At 44.6% G+C, this 26,346-nt stretch overlaps 1 protein-coding gene across 2 annotated transcripts; it reads right to left on the reverse strand.

The window, feature by feature from the left end:
* Positions 1-2,835: 2,835 nt before the first annotated feature.
* On the reverse strand, positions 2,836-25,956 carry LOC142020296 (cell adhesion molecule DSCAML1-like). 2 transcript variants are annotated; one of them, XM_075008023.1, is made up of 11 exons: positions 25,878-25,956; positions 19,270-19,374; positions 16,964-17,314; positions 14,990-15,259; positions 12,747-12,875; positions 12,022-12,123; positions 10,357-10,479; positions 9,019-9,114; positions 8,455-8,547; positions 7,072-7,785; positions 2,836-5,839 (listed from the first exon to the last, which is right to left on the reverse strand). In XM_075008023.1, coding segments are annotated over exons 2-10 (1,248 nt in total). In that variant the 5' UTR covers positions 19,352-19,374; positions 25,878-25,956; the 3' UTR covers positions 2,836-5,839; positions 7,072-7,783. The 2 variants fall into 2 exon arrangements, with proteins under 2 accessions (XP_074864124.1, XP_074864123.1); XM_075008022.1 differs by having other exon boundaries at positions 7,072-7,792.
* Between the last annotated feature and the right edge of the window lie 390 nt (positions 25,957-26,346).

Here is a 26,346-nt window from a genome sequence, read left to right on the forward strand (position 1 = left end):
GACTTAAAAATCTCTAGGGATGGAGATTCCACCACCTCTCTCGGTATCGCATTCCAGTGCTTCACCACCCTCCTGGGGAAATAGTTTTTTCTCAATATCCAGTCTACACCTCTCCCTCTGTAACTTGAGACCATTGCTCCTTGTTCTGCCATCTGTCACCATTGAGAACAGTCTCTCTCCATCCTCGTCAAAGCCGCTTTCAGGAAGTTGAAGGCTGCTATCAAATCACTCCTCAGTCATCTGTTCTGGAAACTAAATAAGCCCAAATCTCTCAGCCTCTCCTCATAGGTCATGTGCTCCAGCCCCCTAATCATTTTTGTTGCTCTCCACTAAACCCACTCCAATGCATCTACATCTTTTCTGTACTGGGAGGCCCATAACTGGACGCAATACTCCAGATGCAGCCTCACCAGTGCCAAGTAGAAGGGAATACTAATTTTTCTCGATCTTCTGGAAGTGCTTCTCCTAATGCACCCCAATATGCCATTAGTCTTCTTGGCTACATGAGCACACTGACTCATATCCAACCTCTCATCCACTGTAATCCCCAGGTCCTTTTCTGCAGCACAGCTACTTAGCCATTCGGTCCCCAGCCTGTAACGGTGCTTAGGATTTTCTGTCCCAAGTGAAGGACTCTGCACTTCTTGTTGAACCACATAAAATTTCTTTTGGCTCAATCCTCCAATTTCTCTAGGTTACTCTGGACTCCACCCTTCCCCTCCAATGTATCTAACTAACCCCCTAGCTTAGTGTCGTCTCCAAATTTGCTGAGGGTGCAATCCATCCCCTCATCCAGGTCACTAATAAAGATATTGAACAGTACTGGCCCTAGAACTGATCCTTGAGGCATTCCACTTGGAACTGGCCACCAACCAGACACTGAGTCATTGATCAGTACCCCTTGGGCCCGTCCATCAAGCCAATTTTCTGTCCATGTTATAGTTCATGTATCCAATCCACACTTCCTTAACTTCTGGGCAAGAATGTTGTGGGAGACTGTATCAAAAGCTTTTCTAAAATCAAGGTATATCACATCCGTTGACTTCCCTATGTCCACAGAACCAATTACGTCATCATAGAAGCTAATCAGATTGGTCAGGCACAACTTGTCCTTGGTGCATCCATGTTGACTACTCTTCACCACTTTCTCCTCTTCCAAGTGCTCCAAAATGGATTCCTTGACGATCCCCTCCATGATTTTTCCGGGGACTGAGGTGAGGCTGACCAGTCCACAGTTCCCTGGATTGTCCTTCTTTCCTTTTTTAAAGACGGACACTACATTTGTCATTTTCCATCATCTGAGACCTCTCCCGATCTCCATATGTTTTCAAAGATAATAGCCAAAAGCTCTGCAATGATATCTGCCAATTCTCTCCATATCCTTGGATGCATTAAATCTGGACCCGTAAATTTGGTGCATTTAGCTTTTCTAAATAGCTCTCAATCCGTTCTTTCCCCACCGAGGCCTGCCCACCTCTTTCCCATACTGCATTGCCTAGTGCTGTAGTTGGGGAGCTGACTTGTCCATGAAGACTCAGGCCATAAAAGCATTAAGTACTTCAGCCTTTCCTACATCATCTGTCATCTGTGTTGACCCCTCTTTCCACTGGTGGATATCCATCACTTGGTGGGTTCCTCTCCGTCCTGTCAGAGACACTCCCTCCAAAGGCTATTTCTGCCCAGTGGTGAATATGCAGATGGTGATGTCTCTTGTTTAGAGCGCTGTGTGGTGGGACCTGATAGAGTATGGTAGGTATTCTGTAATTAACTGCCCCATTCCTTCTGCTTGTTGCTACAGGCCAGTGTATGTTGAAGGTTGGTCACTGTATGTTAAGGCAGGCTGAACGTTTTCTGCCAAATTTGGGTTTTCAACTACAGGTAAATCAATTTTTTTCCTCAATCTTTCTGCAAAAAATCTTACAATGACATGTAATGACAATGACATCAAACAGGGAATGCCTGATGTATTTTATTCAAAATGGAGGGATCATGCCTTGTGAAAGTTGTAGCTTTTGTCCCTATTCTCTGCTTTGTGGTCCCTGTCTGGAGTATATATCCCCTAATGTACCACAGACCATGACTCTTGTGATGCATCCACACTGCTCATGAGGAGGGGGGAAAGCGGTGCATTAGGGGAGATGTGATATGGCCTGATAGCCTGGCCCAGAGCAAACAAAAAGAACGTAAGGCCAACATCCATGACGCAGGTCCATGCCATTTTCGAATCCACATTCTAGTGTCAATTAGGTGGAATCCAATCATTGTCTGTCCCCTCTCTTACTCCTGGTTACCATTCCTGCCCTCCATTTTTAGTGCCCAACCACAATTCATTGAAGGTCCAGGGAGGATAATCTCTCTTTCACCACATGCCAGCCAGCCATGTGGGAGAGGGGAAAAGAAGCTCGGGATACTGACCAACCTTCAGGACAAGTAAATAGCTTTCCAGACCGCTACAGGAGCAATGTGGGTTCGTATTAGAACACAGAGTAAGAAGAAAATGCTGGTTGAGGTGGGAGCGGAGCATTCACCCAGATGATGTGTGAGTACCATGTGTAGAACGTGTGTAACATGTTATATCTGTACCCACTATCTATCATAGAGCAGGAGACTCTGGTTGGATGCCTCACGGGCAACCTAAAATTTTCTATATTGCAATAGTTAATGGAATAGGCGTTTTCTGCCTTGGAAAGGTCCTTCTGTTCCATTTTGTCTGGGTTGAGCCTTTTTTTTTCCTTTGTATTCAAATGGATCTCATGTTAGACCCTTTTGTCAGGCATGTTGGTTGTCAGACAGCAGGTTAATGATAAAAATGAAAGAAAAGACGCTGAGTGTAGGTTGTTATAAAAAAAGAAACTTTTATTGAGCTCAAGCCAGAGTGACTTTGAGTCAAATTAGCAACAAATTGACTCTATCCAGGTATCAAAGGATAGTTTTAGTCCTGCTTAGTTCTCCTGAGAAAGGCGAAAACCCAGAGAGAAAACCCCTCTTTTTAAAGAGGGGAAAAACTCTGGGAAATTCCTTTCTGACCCTCTGTGTGGCGACCGGAAAAATGCCCAGGAGATCAAAGCAGAAAACACATTAAAGTGTTCAGTGAAAATTACAAGTATAGCTGTTATAAGCAAAAGAGAGGTGCAGAATGATGTATTGATAAAAAGTCTCGGCGGTATATAAAGAAACTGTGATTCAGCTCCTTGTGGGTGCCTACCTCCAATTGACCTAAATAGTAACTCAAGCCTTGATTCTCAGAGAGGAAGATTTGGAAGCGACAAAACAATGGCCAGCTATTTTAACCGAAATAGAAATTAGTTCTATGACTCTGTGCTGTGGGGTTTTTATTGCAGCAGAGGCATAAATTCGGTTTCCCTTTTAACTGTGTTCATATTACGGGGGGCGGGAAAAAACAGAACTGCTAAATGTGCCACTTTGCAGAGTCTGATTACGAGGTAGAACTACAATGCCCTGGGGGAATTCTGTTACCTACATTACTCAGGGGTATGGAGAAAGACCTCCACCCCACGCAGTGTAAGTTACAGTGGTGTAAGCATTATCCACATCAGCACTGAGATGGCAGTAGCTGCTTTCCCACTGACACAATTTCCACCTCTTTTGAAGGTAGTCACTATGTGTTGGCATAGGGCAGCTGTACTCTGTAAGACAGAACTGCGCAAAGGGTGGGGGCATGAAATTTCATAAGGGGCACAGCACGATCAGCTGCTGGGTCTCAGGCTCACCCATCTCATTGAAAATGTTGAAATATGTGACTGGTTTTTCTGTCTGTGTATTCACATTTATATACCTATTAATAAAGGTTTAGCATTCTACAGACTTATTTTCTTACAACCGCTGCAAGAGGATTTTTATGGCATATGAATATAACCAAAATGTGTGGGTTTGGATTCCAGTAGAGAGGTTGTGGAGGCCCCGCTAATTGCAGGGATGAACATAAGAACGGCCACACTGGGTCAGACCAAAGGTCCATCCAGCCCAGCAGCCTGTCTGCTGACAGTGGCCAGTGCCAGGTGCCCCAGAAGGGGTGGACCGAAGACAATGATCAAGCGATTTGTCTCTTGCCATCCATCTCCAGCCTCTGACTATCAGAGGCCAGGGACACCATTCCTATCCCCTGGCTAATAGCCTTTTATGGATCTAACCTCCATGAATTTATCTAGCTCTTTCTTAAATTCTGTTACAGTCCTACCCTTCACAGTCTCCTCTGGCAAGGAGTTCCACAGGTTAACAATGCGCTGAGTGACGAAGAACTTTCTTTTATTAGTTTTAAACCTGCTACGCATTAATTTCATCTGGTGTCCTCCAGTTCTTGTATTATGGGCACAAGTAAATAACTTCTCCTTATTCACCCTCTCCACACCTGTCATAATTTTATATATCTCTATCATGTCCCCTCTGTCTCCCCTCTTCTAAACTGAAAAGTCCCAATCTTTTTAGCCTTTCCTCATATGGGACCTGTTGCAAGCCCCTAATCATTTTAGTTGCCCTTTTCTGAACCTTTTCCAGTGCCAGGATATCTTTTTTTTTAGGTGAGGAGACCACATCTGTACACAGTATTCAAGATGTGGGTGTACCATAGATTTATACAGGGGCAGTAAGATACTCCTTGTCTTATATTTCAATCCCTTTTTTTAATAATACCTAACATCCTATTTGCCTTTTTGACTGCCTCTGCACACTGTGTGGTAGTTTTCAAGGAACTATTCACAATAACTCCAAGATCTCTTTCCTGGTTAGCTACAGCTAAATTAGCCCCCATCATATTGTAAATATAGTTGGGTTTATTTTTTCCAATGTGCATTACTTTACACTTACCCACATTAAATTTCGTTTGCCATTTTGTTGCCCAGTCACTCAGTTTGGTGAGATTTTTTTGAAGTTCTTCACAGTCTGCTGTTGTCTTGACTATCTTGAACAGCTGAGTACCATCTGCAAACTTTGCCACCTCACTGCTCACCCCCTTCTTCAGATCATTTATGAATAAATTGAACAGGATTGGTCCTAGGACTGACCCCTGGGGGACACCTCTAGTTACCGCTCTCCATTTGGAAAATTTACCATGAAAAGTGGGGCCAGGCGTGAAGTTTGCTCACCTCTGCTGTAAGGTGCTGTTAGCGCCTGCTCTGTCCCTCTCTTCACAGTCGCATCACAGCACAACAGCTGTATCAGGGCAACTGTGATGAAGCAGCGCTTGACTTGTATTGTGCCCCTAGTTGAGACCTAGGGTGAAATCCTGAACCTAATGTGAAAACTAACCTTAACGTCAGTGGAGGCTGGATTTCACCCCGACCTTCCATTCTCTCTTCCATTTGAAGGTGACTTTCTTCTAGGCAACAAAGTGCTCTTTCCCTCCAGGTATCTGCCACCTGAGCAGTCGTCATCTTTTCGTACAACAATGCTGGATTGTTTTAATGGGTCTTGGCTTGAGAGTGGCTTTGTTAAACACATGCCTGTGAGACTGCAATTCTGTATTACAAACTCTACCCTGGGTCTTGAATGAGCGTTCCAAATGTCAAGCAGATCATTTCAGCTTTGTAGGGAGCACTAAAAATTCAGTTTTAAGCAGAAAACACGTTCCGTTCTAAGCTCTAATACGTATAATGCTGCCTTGTATTCCCACCTGAGAACCACTGATCTGGAGGATACGTACCTTTATTGCTGGCTTTCATCTTCTCGAGTCTCTTGCAACTTTACCTACGTAGAAAATCAATGAAGATGTGAAAATGTTTGAAATTTGTTCTGCTGTGTTAGCTATTACCTCAGGCTTCCCTTCAGCCATGCTTGCTGTCTGGTCATATCTGACACTCTTGTCATCCTAGGACTGTTAGACCTAGAATAAGAATAAGTAAAAATTATCATGATACGCATTATGGCGTTTACATGAACACACAAAAAAACCCATGCACTAAAGACATCATAAGAAAGTAAAGCAGATCCTGGGCTCCCCTTCCACCAGCTGCTGGTGTTCAGTCAGCACCACACATTAGAAAGCTGCCCGGATGTGCCAGGTGGGGCTTCCTCTGATGTAGAAGAATCCTCAGGTGTGTTAAAGATGGCAGGGCCAGTTCTATGCCACCCGCTTCCCCAGCTGCACTTGAGGGATATGAAAGTGGCAGGAAGGGATGGGGCTGGAGCACCTTATGATCCCGAGCTGACAGAGTGGCTTCTAGATGATCAGGGCCAGGTAAAGACAATTCTTGTCCCTACAGAATTTCACCATGTGTCTCACCTTACTTGCAGTATGAGTGAGTAATAGTGGCAGGTGTCATACATCTGTGGGGCTAGTAGGGATCCCACCACTTCTCTTCCAGCAGGACACAGCCTCCTTAGTCCCTGGACCTCCCCCCACTCCCCACACACACACTTCTCAAGTGTATACCCTGTGTATGAAGGACCCTGTCATCACCATCACCACCATCCCAGGTGGTGGGAGCAGCAAGGAGTCCCTTGGTTAGTATCAGCAGGAGAACAACGGATTTTGGATTTAACTGTCCCCTGAGAATGAGGCAGGTAGTACACTTCAGACTGGGATTAGGACATATCCCATGGCTATAGGAGAACATGAGCAGAGAATAATAATTTGAGATCGCTACCTGTTGTTTTGATAATCTTCATGTTTGAAATGTATTTAGCCAACACCAATATTCAGTTAATCTCCCTCCAACAGGAAGCCATCTCAAATGATAAACTTCTAATCTAGGTGCATGGAACTTGCAATTTTTCAGATGCCTCGGCTTTCCTTTTGTATTTAATCAATTGCAAATGCTGACATCATAAGCATTATTTCTTAATACAATAATTTCTTCAATTCTTTCTTTGGAATATATATTGCTGTTTGCAGAATTAGCTTTATCTTTTAAATTGTTACAATTTTTTAAAAATACTGACAACCTTCACTTCATGGTTTTTAAATTTTTTAGCTCAATTTCGTCACTAACAACGTTGCAGAAAGGTAATAGCACAGTTTCATGTTGAATGAAATTAATCTCTTTCCAATTCTGCAATATGACTTTTGTGCTGATTAGTCTTCTGCACTGCACCTCTGATTTCTTCACACCTTACCTCCAGGCCTGGACAACACAGGGACATCTTTCAGGAATGTACGCATGACCTTCCTCACACTGCAGATGGAATGAGAGATCTTGCTGGGAGCACCTCCAGGCATTAGCAGAACTAGCACTGGAGTTTCTTTATGGGGTGCAACCATAGACCAAGACCAAGAAAGCAAGTGGCTATTGCTCCATAGCAGGGGATTGGGAAAGAAATCAAGTACTGTCAAACTCTATAATATAGCCTGAAGTAAAGTCCTGTGTTGATGTCTTTGCACAGCTTTAGACCAGTGGTTGGCCATCAGGGTAAGCTTCTGGCGGGCCACCAGACAGGTTGTTTATCTTGCATCCACACGGACAGCTGCCCAGAACTCCATTTGGCCATGGTTCACCTTTCCCAGCTGATGGGCTCTGCAGGAAGTGGCAGCAGCAAGTCCTGCTGTGCTAGAGATACTGTTCCTTGATGCAGTGTCATCTAGTGCAGCTACAACATTCAGAACTCCTGAGTACCACATGAAAAACCCAATGGCACTTCTTGCAAAAACAGCACAATGGAGCCAGGATGGTGGAATCAGTTTTGGAATACTGGAAGCTCATGAAAGTTCTGGATGAATGGAGACCCAATGAGGATATTTTTAAAGTCCAATGAAAAACTTTTCTGCCGTGTGTCATGCTTACATGTGTGCCTTCTTCTCCTTGCTGATTGTTTCCTTGGCTTTTTTTCTTCCTGTGATCTTGAAAGTATACACTGATTAACCCCGACTTAGTGCTATGTATCCACATCAAAGCCAGTGCAAAGAAAAACATGTTACATAGAGAGAATCACTGGGGGAACCTAATGAGGCATAGCTTCATGGAGTGAGAGTGAAACAAAACACCCTTTGGAAAGGGGTTCTGTGGTCCCTGTTCCAGGAGACTATTGTCTTGCCATAATACTTGAGAAAACAGGAAGATCTGCAAAATGTTTTTGTAAAGAAGGTGTGGCTGAAGCCATTGGGTTTGTTTTTTTCCATTAGGTATAATGACAACATACCCAAGTATATGCTTAGTATAAATCCTTTAACTTCAGTCATAGAGATTTTATTTTTATTTGAACAGGGAAATAATAAAAGGAGGTGCAGGCAGATATCAATCGCTCTGGCAATAAAAGAATTTTGGGTCGGAAGAGGTTAAACCAAAGAGCTATTTACCATCCCAGCTCACACTAAATAATGATAGATGGGCTGTACAGGTCATCCACTTGATCTCTAATTTACTTTTATGAAGTTCTCCTTTTTCCCCCTCCCCGCTAGACTTAAGAGATATGGAATATTTAGAACAGGTGGAGGAATGTGATGTAAGCGTGATCTTTAAGAAAGCTTTAAAACCACGTGAAATGAGAGGGGTTGATACTTACACCACACGAAGAGCGCTAGAAGAATAATTAGAGAAACTGCAGCAGCAATAAGGATGACAGCTGTGTAGTCAAAATGTGGTGAGCAGCCTTTTCCTGGAGGTCAAAAGAAGGAAGGAAATACCACATGACTAGTTTATTTCCTTGGGGGAAATGCCACAGTGGGATGCTGGGTTCCTGGAAGGCCAGGGCTTGGGAGCTATGGAAACCTTGCAGTTACCCAAGGGAGAATTCTCCTGACACCGCATTGTATATGGCTGTCCTAAGCAAACCTACGCAGGCCTCTTTGTAAGCCTGGGTATAGAAGGCAGGCCAGGCATAGAGGTAGGAGAGGATGTACTCTGCCCAGGGAGCTTGTAGCATTCAGTGATCTGGAGATTATCTGGCAATGTGGGCTGCAAGGGGCATCTGAAGCTCTTATTTTGCACCAAATATGAAATTCAAATGCACAAATGTGAGCATTGTCTATACATAACCAAGATTTCCCATTTGAAAAAAATAACCTTAAAACTTCTTTGCAGGAAACCATGCAGTATAAATGTTCATCATCGCAGGCGGAAGACTTACTTTGGAGATGATGGATGTTCTGTGTAAGGTAAAGGGCAAACAACACAACGAAGATCAGTCCCCCAGGAGCTGCAGCGTCCAGAAGCACACGGTGCACTTGGAAAGAGAAAAGAGAGAAGACAGTGCTGCATTCTTTGATATACTTGAAGGTAGCTGGGGATTGTCTTGTTTTTTCTATTTGCATACAGGCTCATTCCTGCTTCCTGCACTGTTGCAAAAGCCTTTGAAATTTAATTATTGAGTGACCCATGGCAAGTGCCAGCTCATGAGGATCCAGTGAAGTAAGTAGCAGCAGGAGTCCACGAGTCTGCAACAGTTTATTGAGTTTTGTAACATCTCACGTGGTGATAGGCTCTCTGTACACACATTTTCTTTGATTAACATTTAAGGCAAAGCAGGTCAGGACAAACACTTATCAGGTAGCAAAGGAGGAAATGTACAAAGTATGCTTCAACTGCTGCCCAGGACTTGCAGCTGCTCAGGAGGTGTGGGGCTGAGCTGCCGGGTGTGGGGTTTTGCAGGCAAGCTAATAGGGTTACCATACCTGAACTTTCAGAAAAGAGGACGCCTCAGAGAGGGAGCACATTTTAATGCAATGTGACTTGGTAGCTACTAATGCAGGCATGCTCCCTCTCAGGGATGTCTTCCTTTTTTGAAAGTTCTAATATGGTAACCCTACCCACTAGCCAACTACTCAGCTCTTTGCTGAGTCCGTGTTCTGTCTGGCTCCTTGAAGGATGTGCTAGGTGAAGGGACAAAACATTTCCTTGTGCCTTCTCCCTCTAGGCATGTGTACAAGCAGCCAAAACTTTGCCCTCGACACACAGGGTAAGTCAATGCTCTGAGCTGCAGCGTGATTCACAGTTAGAGGAAACAGACCCACCCTAGCTCTGACTGCACTACCGTGCTAAAAGCAGCAGTGTGACTGTGGGAGAGGCAGGTCATTCTGAGTATGTACCTCGCTTCTCTCACGGGCACATAGAAGTCTGTTAGCTTCAATGAATAAGGCACAACATTAAGTTCATATGAGGATAATTTGAACTGGAAGAGCTGGATTTAAAATAGCTAGCAGGGGAAGCCTGGTTGGCACAGCTGGTGTGAGGTAGAACAACAAAGCTCAGTATTTCAAGAGGTGTATCCTGTAAAGAAAGGTAACTGCTACGATAGAACAGCTACACCACTTGCTTTGTGAATCATAGACATGTTGGGCTGGAAGAGGCCTCAAGGTCCTCTCGCCCATCTTGCTACACTGAGGCCAGGAGTTTGTCAGATGTTTGTCTAACCTTTTCTTAAATGTCGCAAATACATGGGGACATGTAAAAAGAGTGTATTACTTACCTGTTTTCCCTTTAAACTTCTTAAGGTTCTGGGGACAAAATGCCAGGACCACAAATATGAGAAGTGTTACTATGATCACCCACATGAGGAGGATCATACACAATGTGAGGGCTGTGGAGAGACCTGTGCAGAAACAGAGAATGAAATTAGAATTGTTGTGCCTATAGTTAGGATCTGCTCTTGCAAATCACTTTGCGTGGGCAGATCCCTGCAACCAAAAGGAGTTCTTTGGGGATCTACCACGATGGAGCAAGTAGCAGGACTGCATTCTGTTTAGAATGACAGAAGGGTTGGTTTGGATTCATTCTGTTTGTGTAGTTTAATAACTGCATAGCCAGAACATGCTAAACTGGAGTTAAGGGTAAGAATACGTCTCAATAACGAATATCACATCCTCCAGCATCATAGACCCAAGAGATGCCAACTTAAGGCTAAATGTAAAATATCCAAACACAATATGGTGTGGAAATGTAGTTACCCAAACAGCCATAATTCCACCCTTCAATAATGTCACATAGGGGAAAAAATTATAAACCCTCCATTAATCTATTGTTAAAACCCAGGTTAAACTAAGAAGGGCCTGGCAGAACCAATGTTCCTTGCTCTTAATTGTGTGGAGTGATCACAGGGCAAATTGAGGGACTGGGGTGTGCAAAATGCGGGGAGGACATGGAAGATATCAGAGATGCTCCAGTTTACAAACAGAGTTCATCGTCGTCATCAACAACCCTGGGCTCAGCACCCATTGGTGTCCTATGACTTCCTCACTATTTCTTCCATCTTTCCCTGTCCAGTGCAGAGTGGCTTAGTTTCTGTAGACCAGCTCTGCACCAATCTACCCATTCTCTGTGGGGTCTGCCTCTCCTGTTTGAACCATCCATTATGCTGAATACCAGGGTCTTGACTTTTCGCTCATCATTCATTCTGCAGACATGCCCGAATAGCTGTAACTTCCATTGTATAACCACCTGCAGTAGGTTCTCTTTCAGCTGTATTTGTATTTAAAGTTGAATATGTGCCTAAGTCCTAATCATTTTCATGGGATTTAAGTACACATTTGAAATTATGTTTAAATGTTACTCAGAAAAATGGTTGTGCTCTGCTTTTCTTACTTAATAAAACTGGCGGTCTGGGCCCTGATTGATGGGGCATAGCACTTCACTCCAAGATAAGCCAGGTTTACTTGGTAGTGGTTCTTTGACTCTATTTTAGGGCATGGAAACAGGTTTATACCTCACGTAACCCCACCTCTGTTATGGATACAGCTTGGAAAAGTTTGGCTCATTGGCTGCAGTAAGATGAAGGTGGAGCCCAGAGATGGAGAAGGTGGTTGCTGCTTCTTGGGAGTAAGTGCTGGTTAGAGATTTAATTTTTATGGCATTTTAATTTAAAATCTCCTGTCTCTGATATGTGGAGTGGCCTCCTGCCTTCTTCCTGCTCTTCCTCCCCTTGTTCCGGCACTTATGATTCTATAATCCATGTCACCCTGCAGGATGGGTTACATCTTGCCTCTGAATCCTCTAGGTGCTTTTGATTTTTGTGTCTAGTGCTGAACCTTTGATTCAGAACAAGTTTCAGCTTCTGTAGTTTGTTCCCTTTACTTGATTCACTGTTTCACAGTCAAACGCCTTTCACCCCTTAGTCCAAGAGTTGGAGTGGCTCTACCTTCTTCCCACATCCAGAAGACAGCAGCAATGAGCATCAGGATGGACGAGATGCACACCAGCCCCTGAATGACTACGACAAGCCATCTCCACAGTTCTCCCTCTATGAAAGCAAGGGTTACGTTAGTGAGTGAAATCTCCCCCATCCTCTGGTTTGATACTAAGACGAACTAAGGAAAAAAATTTGCAGAGAGAAGAGAAAAGGCTGACCAGCTTTTAAGGTAAACTAAAACAGGATCTGGTGCATGAGGCACTGGCATGGGAGTCTATAATAATAAAGGTGTCATCAGATGATTTCAAAGCACTGGACGAAGAAAATCTATCCTCCTAAGAAAACAGTGTGTGGTCTGTTGCTGTAAATAGGAGTTGCTGGCTGCTCTGCACTTTTGAAAGCAAGGCAGGTCACTCATTTAGGTGCCTCCATGTAGCTTTTCGATCCTAGCATTAGGAACCCAGGTTGAAAATTGTTTGGCCTTAGAATGCTGAAGCTTTGGAATTTCCCAGAGAAATCTAATCAGACATGAACATGAAAACTGATGTAAAGTGAAGTAAGTGAAATGGCCTGGTACAGGCACGTACAGTGCCACCATGCCAGAAGACCACATGCCTTTTTGCCATCGACACTACTCAGTCATTGTTTTCATTCACAGAAGCAATTTAAGCAAATTTTAGGTTTATTTGAAAAATATTGCCCAAAACTTAAGGGAAAGGAGCTGAAATACTTACTGATTTCTTTACTTTCTGTTTGACAGCACAAGATAATGAGGCCGAATCCAGATCCAGCGGCCAATGTTATTGTAAGAGCAAGAACAACAGTAGAAATTTTCAGTGCATGGCTTAGTGGAGGCATGATACCTGCAATATGAACAGCACAAATCCAAGTCATCCCTGGAAAGCTGAGAAGAGGATAAACATGGGGGGTGGGAGACTGAAAGCCGTTCTGTTTTTTCTGCTTTTTCTATCTACTTGAAGGGCAGCGTAAGTAGAATTTCTTTCTTGTCGGCAGTTCAGTGTCCCAGTGACTAAACTGTGGTTGAATCTTATAGCTGGGATCTGAGATATCATGAAAAGGAAGCCCCTTAGGACATCATTCTAGTTCTATGCCTGGGGGTTCTAGGTACTACCCAGATAAAAATAATATTTAATAAACACATTGTTAATCTTTGACACCTGGCAGGGGGAGCAAAACTTTCCATCCCCTTTACCTATGGTGAATTCTTCATGTAGAATTTCCTTTGAAGATTCCCTAAGACCTCCTTAGATCGGTGAGTGTTCAAAATGGGAAATTTAACTGGATCTATTGTGAAGGAAGATGCCCGGTCCTATTGAAGACTGTTATGCTGTGAGTGTGATGATGAAATGTCAAACCTGATACTTTGAGGTGCCATGTTTTACCCATTTCTCCAGACTTGTTTCCCAGATTTCCTAGTTTGCATGAAAGAGTTATTTTTCTAAGTTACTGTGTCACTTGTGTCTCTAAATTAGCTGGCTGCTGCAGTTGTCTCAGATACAAAATCTGCCACTCCTATTCGTTCAGTAGTTCCTTACTCCACAAGATTATAAAAGCCCCCTCTTATTCCATAACGAGCTGTGGAGGATCTGGCTTTTCTGAATTGGCTTTTTGGGTGCATAACTTTTCCCATCCATTGTACAGGAAGTAAGTTGCTTAATGCAAGTTGTGCATCTTGGTGTTTTGTTCCAGTGATTTCACTAGAGGCCTAAAAGTTATGCATTGTGACACTGCGGCTAGATCTACACCTACTCAGAACTTTGAAATGGCCATGCTAGTGGCCAAATCGAAGAATACTAATGAGGCACAGGAGTGCTCATAGGAATAAGTGGATTTCGATGTTGGTGGGGTCCTTTTGAAAAGGACCCTGGTGTAGATGAGCCACGCGGAAGCGAACCGCGGCACTTTCAAAGTGCTGTGGCCAGCGGCATGCTAATGAGGCTCATTAGTAGTCTTCAATTTGGCCATTAGCATGGCCATTTCGAAGTTTTTAGTAAGTGTAGACATGAATGTTATAACGCCTAGACCCTTTGCAGATCTGGGTCTGTGTGCCAAACTGCATATACAAGCTTGTAAATCTCAATGGTAAGTTTTAACTATGTATCATGCTTTAGAAAACAGTATGGCTGTGTCTACACTAGCCCCCCACCTTTCGAAAGGGGGATGCTGATGAGACACTTTGGGATATGCTAATGAGGTGCTGCAGTGAGAATGCAGTGCCTCATTAGCATAACGGCGACCTCGGCGCTTCAAAAGTGCCACTTTCGATCGAGCGCGGCTGGTCTACGTGGGGGTCCTTTTCGAAAGGACCCCGTACACTTAGAAATCCTTTTATACCTATTTGGTTATAGTGCAGACATAGTCTATGAGATACTGTGGAAAATGGAGTTGTATGTCATGCAATTATTAGACACTATTAATAATGCCAACTGCTGGGTTTTCATTAGGTGTGAAGATTAAATCAGAGACTTTCCTCCTTCCTGGGATTGTGCGTACGTGCCTTTGCATAAGTCCAAGGAAGCATCACCATGTATGTTCCTCTGGGCCTCATTCAGCATCGTACAGTTCCAGTCTTGTATTGGGGTAACTCGCTGATTTCAGAAGAGTTATATGATGTTTAAAAACTGACATTGCGCAGCAGTGAATCACACCTTCTGTGTGCAGCATGCCTAGCACATAGTAAAAAACCTGTAACGTTATCCAGAGAATCTTCTAACATCTCTGTTTGCTTTAGTGCAGTTGTACTTCCTAAAGTTGTATTTATCTGTATGGATGTTTCATAGAATTAAGCCTGGGAGCTCACAGCAGGAGATAAAAATGTGACAGTAACATCTCCACTTCATCCTTAATCTAATCTGCAGCCCAAAGAGGGTAACACATCGCATGACACTGCTAACCACCAGGTTTGGCACTAGCCGTGGCAAGTGTTTGCTTTCACAGGTCTCAATAAAACACTTACCATCAAGGGTCAAATGCACATAGGTTTCCTGCCAGCTTATATCATTGCTGACATTGCAGGAAAAAGATCCACAATCTGACTTCTGAGCTTCTGGTATGTATAAAACAGTGAAGTCTTTAGAGAGCTGGTAGCATTTGTTGCTGGGGAGGGGCTTCCCATCTTTCTTCCAATCAATAGCTTGCACGTGGCCAGCTGGCACCTTGCAGGATAATTCAACAGATGAACCTACTGCAGTAGAATTTATCTGTAGCTGAGGTTCAGGCACTGGCTCTGGGATAGAGAAGGATATGACACGTATTTAAAAGTCCTGGTTGAAATGTGTATGCATGGATACTTAGGCACTTAATGCTATTTTTAGATATTGAAATGAAGCAATCAGCGCTGCTTTATATAATAGACAAATAATTTCACAACCTGTAAATCTATGCACCTAACGTGCAGTGATGTAGGTTGATTAGTCTAAACTTAAATAGACTAATCCTGAGGTCTAAGAAACTGAGTCTTGAAAGAGCTTTTTCACACCACTGTCTTTCAACTTCACAAAATTTTGTTTCTCTTGACTGCTTTGCTCTGTCCTCCCTACAGATTTCTTGCACAAACTTCTAGAATCATATGGTCCATTTAGAATCATAAATAACCTATTCAGTCAATTCCTACGGACCAGTGTGGGGCTGGTCCCTGCAATATATTTCAGTATTTTCTCTAGTCTAGTTGTATGGTTCACCAGGGATGGCATAGTAACCACCTTTTGGAGGACTTTCTTTGGGTCATATGAGTCGTGTCTACACATGCATGCTACTTTGAAGTAGCGGCACTAACTTCGAAATAGCGCCCGTCACGGCTACACGTGTTGGGCGCTATTTCGATGTTAACATCGACGTTAGGCGGCGAGACGTCGAAGCCGCTAACCCCATGAGGGGATGGGAATAGCGCCCTACTTCGAAGTTGAACGTCGAAGTAGGGCACGTGTAGACGATCCGCGTCCCGCAACATCGAAATAGCGGGGTGCGCCATGGCGGCCATCAGCTGAGGGGTTGAGACACGTGCTCTCTCCAGCCCCTGCAGGGCTCTATGGTCACCGTGTGCAGCAGCCCTTAGCCCAGGGCTTCTGGCTGCTGCTGCTGCAGCTGGGGATCCATGCTGCATGCACAGGGTCTGCAACCAGTTGTCGGCTCTGTGGATCTTGTGTTGTTTAGTGCAACTGTGTCTGGGAGGGGCCCTTTAAGGGAGCGGCTTGCTGTTGAGTCCACCCTGTGACCCTGTCTGCAGCTGTGCCTGGCACCCTTATTTTGGTGTGTGCTACTTTGGCGTGTAGATGTTCCCTCGCAGCGCCTATTTCGATGTGGTGCTGCGCAATGTCGATGTTGAACGTCGACGTTGCCAGCCCTGGAGGGCGTGTAGACGTTATTCATCGAAATAGCCTATTTCGATGTCGCTACATCGAAATAAGCTACTTCGATGTAGGCTTCACGTGTAGCTGTAGCTATGCAAGAATAGAGGCAGTTATGACTGTATGATGTAGAATTTTAACATGCAACTCAGTGAAATAAAAATGGATATTTCCGGCTCAGGTCAAGAAGAAGTGGGTCTGTCCCATGAAACCTCATCACTGAATAAATCATTTTGTTAGTCTTTAAAGTGCTACATTTCTGCTGCTTTGTTTTGTTGAAGTACAGACTAACACGGCCACCTCTCTTTTACTAGATCTTATGCTCTTTTCCCCCTTTTTGTTTTTATTTTTTATATTTTTTAGAAATTCGTTCCCTTTATGCAGCATAATGGATCCTTTTCCAATATCACAGGGGTAAGTTTGTTCGTTTTCGGTTTGTTTGTAAATGACTTCAGAGCTGTTTTTTGTAGCTAACAGTTTGTGTGGCTGCTTCCTTGAAACGTGCAACCTTCACAAAATTCACAGTGGTGCAATCTATTCAGCACGCATTTTATTTTGTGCTGCCTGCTGTTTAAAGTACTTACCTAAGACTTGCAGCCTTACTTCCCTGGCATCAACTTTGTTCAAATTGACGGTAGCTCTGTAGATCCCACTGTCTGTTTCTTGCACATTCTTCAACAAAAGGGAGCCGGTGGATTCATTGAAAATTACTCTGTCTTGAAAGGGTGCATAGATCACAAGTGCTTTTTCAGTTTTATAGTAATCCACAACATTCTCGGGGTTGGAGTTTGCTATGTATTCCCACTGCAGATGATCTATCACTGGTGGTGTGCCAGTGGGCAGTACATTCAGCAGCACTGAAGAGCCGGCAGGAACCGTTCTCTGTTCTTGGGCTTCTGCTGTTTCCACGGCCAATGGGAAAACCAGCAGCAGTGCTAGAGAGAAAGGGAGGAAGCAAACTAGTTGTCTTACACAATTTTTGCCTCAGGCTTATGAAACAATGTTCATTTGGGGGCCTGGGCTTGGAGCATGGTAATGGGGACATGTTCCTCTGCGACATTAATGTGACTGTGGCCCAGAAAAGTTGTGGTGAAGTTAACCTTGCAGATGGGGGCTGGGTGGCATGCTTCAGCTGTTGGTGGTCTGTTCATTTCCTGCTGAACAGGTGGTTGGGTCACAACTAGGCTTCATCTCCACGGGCAGCGGGTGCCTCGGAGACAAGCAGGCTGTGCTCATGCTGAGGTGAGTTGCTACGTGTGGCAGTGAAAGGCTTTGGCAGCAGAGCCAGATTAATTCTTCTGGGGCATATTAGATTTTTGTCCAGTGCCTTAGGCTCCAGGGTACAGCCAAAATGAGGGGTTCAGAGTTCAGGAGGGCTGTGTGTTGAGGCAGAAGAATGGGGGTGGGGGAGGATTGAGGTCTCCAACTAGGGTTGTGGGCTCTGGCATGGGGCTGAGGCATTTGGGTGCAGAAGGGGACTCCAGGCTGGGGACAAGGGGTTTGGAGTGCAGAGGACAAGAGAATGGGGTGGGGATGCAGGGTCTGGGAGAGACTTAGTGTGCTGGAAGGGGTCAGGTATGGCATCTGGGATGGAGCTAGGTTGCTGGAGGGGGCTCAGAGCTGGAGCTCTGTGTTGGGCGCGTGGTGTGGGGCAGGGCTGAGGAAGGGGATCAGGGTGCAGGGGCCACATCTGGGCTACTTACCCACATTGCCCAACCATCTACACAGTTATTTATACCCGTGCTAAGGGCGAGAGCAGTGAACATATTCCACACGGTGCTGTAAGTGTAGACTGTATCCTTAGAGCGGCTTGAACCAGAACCGAAATTTAGATGTCCCTGGACACCGGTGGTACGGGCAAGGGAGGATGCATTACCTGGGCCCATCTCCAGTTGTATTTGGCACTTTTGTTTCATACACTGTGTGAGGCCAGAAGACATCTCTGCAATCATCTCAGCTGAGCTGGTGCATAGCACAGGCCTTACGGCTTCTGTGGTATCATCGCTGGCTGCACTAGTGCGTGTAGTTCATTTTTTAAAAAAACCCTCCTAGCCTTGATTTTAAATATGCTTCCAATGATGAAGCAGAAGATTCAGCTCTGTGCACTCAGAAAACAGCTGCAGCTCGACAGTTCACAGTGGGAGTACAGTATACGTTTTTAACCACTGGAACAATTTTTCAAGGGTCTTAGCGGATTTCTCCAGGAGTGGTAATTTTAAAATTGTACATAGATGACGTTTTTCTAAAAGCTCTGCTCTGGGAACTCTCGTGGGGCACTTCTCTGGCCTGTGCTATATAGACGCTCTGACTAAATGATCACAATGGACCTTTCTGGCTGTAGACCCTACCAGTCTCCATGCTAGCTTTAATCGAGCTAACATGGGAAGCAAAGGTATGGTGGTATGGGCTAGCTGCCTGAACACAAGCTGAAGTACGCACTCAGGTGTTTAGGACATGCTGAAACCTGTGCCACCCCATCAACACTGCTGTTGCTGGGAGTGAGAAGGTCCATGGCCAAACGGCCCTGCCGTGCCATTGTTTTTGGCTTTCCAAGACCTTCTAGGCCACGGAAAGCAGAAAAAAAACCTGGAGCAGCCCTGAGGTTGATCTAAATTACACAAGGGGTCAAGCAGGTCTTGGCTGCTCCAGAATACCAGGGATGCAAAACAGGACTTAGAACCTACCCCTCCTCTGCCCAGTGACCTCCTGCCCTCAGAGCTGGAATGGCATGGCTGAGGCTCCAGCCCCAGTGCCACTAGTCAATGAAGCACTGTGGGACTCTTTTGATATGACAGCTCTATAACACCTGACACACGATTGAGGCAGATTTCAGTGTCCAACTAATGCAGTTCTCAGCTGTGTTCCGGTACAGGAAGGAATTTATACGTACTCAGGCCCATCATCCTGTAACTCCTCCAGCCCTCTGAGACTATCCTCCATCTGAGGAGGCCTGCACTAGTCGTGGGAAACATGAAGGTGCAATGCCAGCAGCATCCTGTGGAAACATACAGGAAAAATCAGCAATATGCAGTAACAATAGGATCGGTGAAATCACTACAAGTGACCTGCAGTTCCATATGATTCCCTCCCCTAGGAGAAGGCAAAGGCCACACAGTTAGCATCGGACACAGCCCGAGCTAAGATTGTGCTTGTTCTAGGGCTGCTTCCAGGAGAGGATAGGGAGAAACAGCATGCAGTGCTCCTCTGTCCAGGAGTGCCTGAATGCAACACAGGACACTTGGGGGCTGTAAAGAATGTAGGAGAAGGCAAGGAACTGTGGAACTCTTGAGGATCTCCTGGGAAAATTTGTTCTGCAGCAGCAATAGCCTGTAATTGTCCCTCAAGGTGAAGGTGACCAGACAAAAAGTGTGAAAAATTGGGACAGAGGACGGGGTAATATGGGCAGTTACAGAAGAAAAATCCCCAAATAGCATAACTGTCCCTATAAAATCAGGACACCCCACCAAAGGTTAGCAGTGGTCTGAGCACTGGATTGGAGACCAGGAACCCTTGTGATCTAATTCCAGCTAAAACTGTCCTCCCCATTCAAGTCAATGAAACAGAGATGAAAATGAGGGCTGCCCTACCTAACTCAGAAGCACCGAGAGATTCTGTAATGTCAGTGGATCTTCCACATCCTTCCTGCTACCCCAGTCTCCTCCCAGGGCTTCCTGTGTTTGGAGAAACAACAGAATTGCCCTCTCCTGCCATCCAAGCAGCAAAAATTACACCAAAAAGGGGCGGGAAGAAGTACGGCTAAGGCCTTGTTCTCCAAAGCATCTGTCTGTGACACAGAATGGATGCACAGGGGGAAGAATGTTACGCTGTCCTAAATGGGTGGGAGCAGTGTGTGTGTGTGTGTGTGTGTGTTGTCCTCCTGCATACGGAGACTGTTTGTTTGTGTCAGGCAGTGCCCTACTCCCAGACTTTGGCCCTACATATATGCTAATAATTATTAGACATGTATATCCCCATACCCACTCCAACAGGAGAGCTTTAGATTCCCTACCCACTGCTCAAATGCCATTATTCAGTGTTGTATCTGGGGGCTCAGTGCAGGCAAGGGAAAGATTGCCATTCAAGAGCTGTGAGTCAGACCCTTAGAAAATACATGTGTATCCTCCCCATGAACTGAAGGAAAATTCCAACTTGAAACTGGATTTAATTCTCCATCCAGAAGCTCTATTTAGAAATTGCATTGCTCTGATCAACAAAATCTTATTACCAAAAGAATACTAACGCAGACGGATATACTTGGCTACGTCTACACGTGAAGCCTACATCGAAGTAGCCTATTTCGATGTGGTGACATCGAAATAGGCTATTTCGATGAATAACGTCTACACATCCTCCAGGGCTGGCAACATCGACATTCAACATCAACGTTGCGCAGCACCTCATCGAAATAGGCGCAGCGAGGGAACGTCTACACGCCACAGTAGCACACATCGAAATAAGGGTGCCAGTCACAGCTGCAGACAGGGTCACAGGGCAGACTCAACAGCCAGCCGCTCCCTTAAAGGGCCCCTCCCAGACACACTTGCACTAAACAGCACAAGATACACAGAGCCGACAACGAGTTGCAGACCCTGTGCATGCAGCATGAATCCCCCGCTGCAGCAGCAGCAGCCAGAAGCCCTGGGCTAAGGGCTGCTGCACACGGTGACCACAGAGCCCCGCACGGGCTGGAGAGACAGCATCTCTCAACCCCTCAGCTGATGGCTGCCATGGAGGACCCCACAATTTCGACGTTGCGGGACGCGGATCGTCTACACGGTCCCTACTTCGACGTTGAACGTCGAAGTAGGACGCTATTCCGATCCCCTCATGAGGTTAGCGACTTCGACGTCTCGCCGCCTAACGTCGAAGTTAACTTCGAAATAGCGCCCGACGCGTGTAGCCGCGACGGGCGCTATTTCGAAGTTAGTGCCGCTACTTCGAAGTAGCGTGCACGTGTAGACACAGCTCTTGTCTGGCAGGTGCAGTCTCACCTAGAAAGACCGTTTGGCTTATATTCCTTGCACCTGCTTTTGAATCTCCTGTGACCTTGAAATTCAGACTTTAATTTCTTTAGTAGTCATCCGTGATTATCTGAAGCAATATAAACCAACTGCTGCTAGAATTTCTCCTCAAGGATTATCTTGTTAATTCACCCTTATCGTGGCACACGGCTCCCTTTCAGCCAGAGTTCTGCTCCAACTGATCTCTGGCAAGGCCATTAAGCCAGTCTGGTTGGCTAGTCTGTTACTGTCAATCACTGGCAATTTATCATGCCATTTCCCTCATCCTTTATTCTTATAGCTGTCTCCTCCTCCTTTTCTCCCTGCTTCTATTACCAGGAGTCACAAACCCGTCCAGTGTTTTCCAGGAATATACCTGTTGGTGAAAGTTTTTCCTTCACTTGCAAGCCCTGCACAAGAGAGGAGAAGGTATTGCCAGCCTTTATTGGCAACTAAATGATCTTATACGTTACAGTAAACACCACGGGAAAAATATGTATTCACTGACGTTAGTAATTAAGCATGTCACACAGAAAAAAACCCGAACTTTGAGCTTCGTCCAAAGCCTATTGAAGTCTATAAAAAGAGTCCTATTGACACCAAAGGAGTTTGAAATATGATCCTGTAGAGAGACTATTTTAGAAGGTTGTAAGAGCCTACTGGTCTGCATGTGAGTGGAGCAAAAAACAGAAATTAATGGAGAAATAGGCATGACTCTAGAATGGTCACTTTATGGCATCCATTGAAGGTACATCTGCACAGCAAGCAGCAGCTTTCTCTTTTTAAGACAGCTTCTGTAGGTAATGACTGGAAGATAGCTAATGTGACACCACTATTTAAAGAGGCCTCTAGTGGGGATCCTGGCAATTACAGACTGGTAAGTCTAATGTCAGTATCAGCCAAATTAGTTGAAACTGTAGTAAAGAATAAAATTGTCGCACACGTAGATGAACTTTACTGAGACCCCCCTCTTCAAATTCTCCTCCGAACCCCTCCCCCCACACTCATGCATCTCATGGCAGGTCTTTCACCACCACGAAAACTTATGCTCCAAAATATCTGTTAGTCTACCAGTTGCCACAGGACTTCTTGTAGTTCTCGAAGATACAGACTAACTTGGCTACCTCTGATAGATGACCATAGTTTGTTGGGGGAAAATCAACACGGTTTTTGTAAAGGGAAATCAAGCCTTGCATATCTGCAAGAACAACAAGAAGTCCTGTGGCACCTTATAAACAAACAGATATTTTGGAGCATAAGCTTTCGTGGGCAAAGACCCACTTCATCAGATGCATGAGTCTGACGAAATCTGCTAGAGTTCTTTAAGGATGCCAGTAAGCATGTGGGCCAGGGAAATTCAATGAATATAGTGTACTTATATTTCCAGGAAGCCTTTGACAAAGTCCCTCACCAAAGGCTCTTAAGGAAAGTAAGTTGTCATGGGATAAGAGCAGAGGTCCTCGCATGGACTGGTAACTGGTTAAAAGCCCAGAAACAAAGGGTGAAAATAAATGGTAAGTTTTCAGACTGGAGCATCTGGCATTGGTCAGTCAAAAGACAGGATATTGGGCTAGATGGCCCTTTGGTCTGCCGCAGTGTGATCGTTTTGATGTTCTTATGTTCAGTGAGTGGCAGAGTCAGGGATGATAGAAAATAGCTGTATAGACAGTGGGTCTCACGCAGGTGTCCCAGCTCTCAGACGTTGGAAGGGCAGTGGGCTCCAGCCCCAGCTGCAATTTGTTGCTGTGAGCTTTGCAAATGTCCCTGACTGAGGTGTGTGACACAGATATAACAGGCACATGAAATTTACTCCTAACTTCATTTTTTTTAAAAAAGTGAATGTCTGAATATCATCGCTCCTGGGGCAGGAAAGGACCAATCTGGAGGTTATTCACTCCAGCTCCCCATAACTAGTGCTTGCTAGAATATTAGGTACCTGCTTTGGACCTTCTCCCTTCTGCCCTCCTGTCTTCCCACCACACACTCTGGCTACATCTACACTACAAGATAAATTCGAATTGATTAAAAATTGATTTTATAATGCCGTTTTTTTAAATTTGATTTTGAGTACCCTCACTTCCCAAATGCTCCCAGCAAATTGGACGTATTGCTTCCACACTGAAATCAACAAACTTTGACCTGCAGCAGTGCATTGTGGGAACCTATCCCACAGTTCCCTCAGCCCCGCATTCCAAACTGGGAGCCAGCTGCAGCAGCCCTGGTCAGTTTCCCGGCTCCCGCTAGTGGTGAGGAGCTGGGAGCCAGGCGCAGTGCGTGGCTTTGTGGAATACATATGGGAGATTCATGCAGGCTAATAAAGTCTAATGAAAGACGTGGCATTTCCACACTAGCCTTTATTCGACATTTTAAACTCAAGATTGACACTATACTCGTCCGTTAATATTGACGTTCTGCTATCGATAGTCGGGCAGACTAAATCGAGCTAGTGACATTTACAGTGAAGACAGCGATGTTTTAATGTCAAGCTAACTCCTTTAAATTCAATTTTGTCTTGTAGTGTAGGCTCAGCCGCTGTGTTTGCTGCTCTCACTAGCTCTGGCTCAGGGGTTGTTTGCCTCTCATGCCGTTACAGTCGAGAGGTCGGGCTTGTCATTTATGATTTACGAGCTTTGAAGCTTTTTTTCCTTAGATGTTTTCCATTCATCTCTTTGAGTACTGAGCAGAGTTGTACTAACTAAACAATAGCTTCTCATTTCCACAGTCCTCAACTGCTAATACTTGATGTACCCTTCCTGTAAGTCCCCAAACTCCGGTAAGGCCCCTCTATCCATCCCCAAACCTCCTGAAAAGTTCCCCAACTGGACATGTGGTTGTCTCACTTTCTCCAGCACCCCTTCTACTGCTGCCTAACCACTTACAAGCAGCCAGCTTTGGTTTAACTGGTCTGTGCCCTGCAATACCCAATTTCACCATTTCAGTCTCTGGCAGTGCAAAGAGTTGACCATCTGTTTCCATTTTACCTGCTGTTTATGCTCATCAATCTATCTTTTTTAAAATTAGATTTTAAACTCTTTGGGGGCAGGGCTGGTCTGGTAACCGTGTTTGTACAGAATCTGTCTCATAGGGTTTTATCTCATTCCTGCAATAGTAATTAATAAATACCCAAGAGTGGACAGAAAAGCAGAAGAACTATCAGGTTACATAAAAACAGGGTATAAAAAAAAACTGAAAATGCAATGCCATTATGAATTTCTGATGTGTTTTCACCTGGAATACAGCAGGTTAAAAATTGAGAATTCTTGCATTGAGGCAAACTGTGTATCAGGACCTCAAAGCAAGTCACAACCAACGTTCCCCCTCTTTGTTTATTAATCCATGTGTGGAATAAATTTTATGTGCACCAAGACCTATGCAGATGTGCACCCCCAGTAGACACACGTGCTGCCAGCTGCAGGACCTCTGCCAGTTAACTGTGCAGCATTTGACTCTCTGGGCTAATTCCCTGAATTTGTAAAGTCTGCCTTCTTGAAATCCATTGTCTTTATTCTGCTGTTTTCCCTACTACCATTCTTTAGAACCAGGAACTCAAGCATTTCACGACCATGTGCACCCAAGCTCCCTTTCACTTTCAAATTGTCAACAAGTTCCTCCCTATTTGCCAAAATCAAATTTAAAACCTGCTCTCTCCCAGTGGTTCTCTCTCCTTTCTGAATCAACAAAAGTCTCCAAGATCTTGTTGGATCGTTTTTGCCTGCCTATACTCTTTTTCCCAACACACGTCTGGGTAGCTGAAGTTCAGTATCATCACTGAGTCCTGTGTTTCAGATTCGTTTTCTAAATTGCTGTTTTCTTTTAAAGGAAAAAAAAAAAAGCTTCCTTCATTGCTGGAAGGAAAAAGAAAAGAGAGAGCGGAGGATGGGCGGGACCAAATTCCAAACGTATTTCATTTTAGTTTGAATGACATTTTAAAAGACATTGGATAGAAAAACTGAAATATTTTGTGACCTTTTTTTTAAATACAATACAACCAGGCTTGTTTCCTTGGAAAGTTCGTCTCCAAAAACAACTACTTTTTCACTAGCTCTGCTGCTGGACTTAAGTTCCAGCCTAGTGCATTTTCTCCTACCTTTCCCAGCCCTGCATCTGCTCAGTGATCACACTTAAAGCAGAGTCTAAAATTAGTAAAATCCCTGCAGGCTTCCTTCTGAATGGTGCAGACATCTTTTCGCTTATGCTTACAACAAAGGGATCTCTTATGTACTGGGACTCCGGTGTAAAGTAATCTTTCCGAGCTAGTGAGCACAGATAGATCTGTGTGCATTGCCCAAGCTTTGATAATGTCTTGAAAGCTGCAGTTTGTGTTAAGTCATTTGTGTGCTATCTACAAAGCCAAACTAATCTAGGAAGGCGGAACATGAATAAATTTTACAGAAACTATGTAATACAGCCTAGCAACATCTTAAACAAAGTAGGAGAATAGTAATGCTAGTAAGAATTTTATGTTACCAAGGAAAAGCAATCTGAAAATTCAGCTTACCAGCAGTTGCCTGGGGGAAATCGTCCAGCTCCCTTTACATCTTCCACATACTGCACGGAAGACTGACCCAGGGATTTCATTCCCCTATGGCTCCTCTGTGATTGGCTAATTTGAAGAAAACATGAATAAAAAGGTATTACTCACTGGAAGCAGTTTCCTGCCCCTCCTACATTGTCTGAATAATTTTTCCTTTGAAATCATGCAAAGCTTATCACTGCTCCTTTGGCAAAGTTAACAGAGGGATTGTGGGACCTTCTTAAGCAAAGTATCTAATAAATTAAGTTCTGTATTAGCAAACATGCAGATTACCATAAACTTGATTTTAAAAGGTTTTTGGACCAAAAATGAAGCCAAAGGAATAGATTGAGGCAGAGGTGACATAAGCCACATGGCTGTGCAGCTGCCTATTTTGAGTTTCACAGCTGCTCAAGGCACCCACCCAACCTAGCCTGGCTTCCAGGCCCCCATG

The sequence above is a fragment of the Carettochelys insculpta genome, chromosome 13 (genome assembly GCF_033958435.1).
Source record: "Carettochelys insculpta isolate YL-2023 chromosome 13, ASM3395843v1, whole genome shotgun sequence".
Classification (NCBI taxonomy): Eukaryota; Metazoa; Chordata; order Testudines; family Carettochelyidae; genus Carettochelys; species Carettochelys insculpta.

Excerpts from the sequence above, each read along its gene's own strand:
- LOC142020296 (XM_075008022.1), bottom strand. The coding sequence starts at position 19,351 with ATGTTTCCCACGACTAGTGCAGGCCTCCTCAGATGGAGGATAGTCTCA. Across the intron at positions 12,124-12,746 it reads AACAGAAAGTAAAGAAATCA|AGGGAGAACTGTGGAGATGG; the intron begins GTAAGTATTTCA and ends TTGCTTTCATAG. Across the intron at positions 8,548-9,018 it reads GAACATCCATCATCTCCAAA|GAAAAGGCTGCTCACCACAT; the intron begins GTAAGTCTTCCG and ends TTTGACCTCCAG.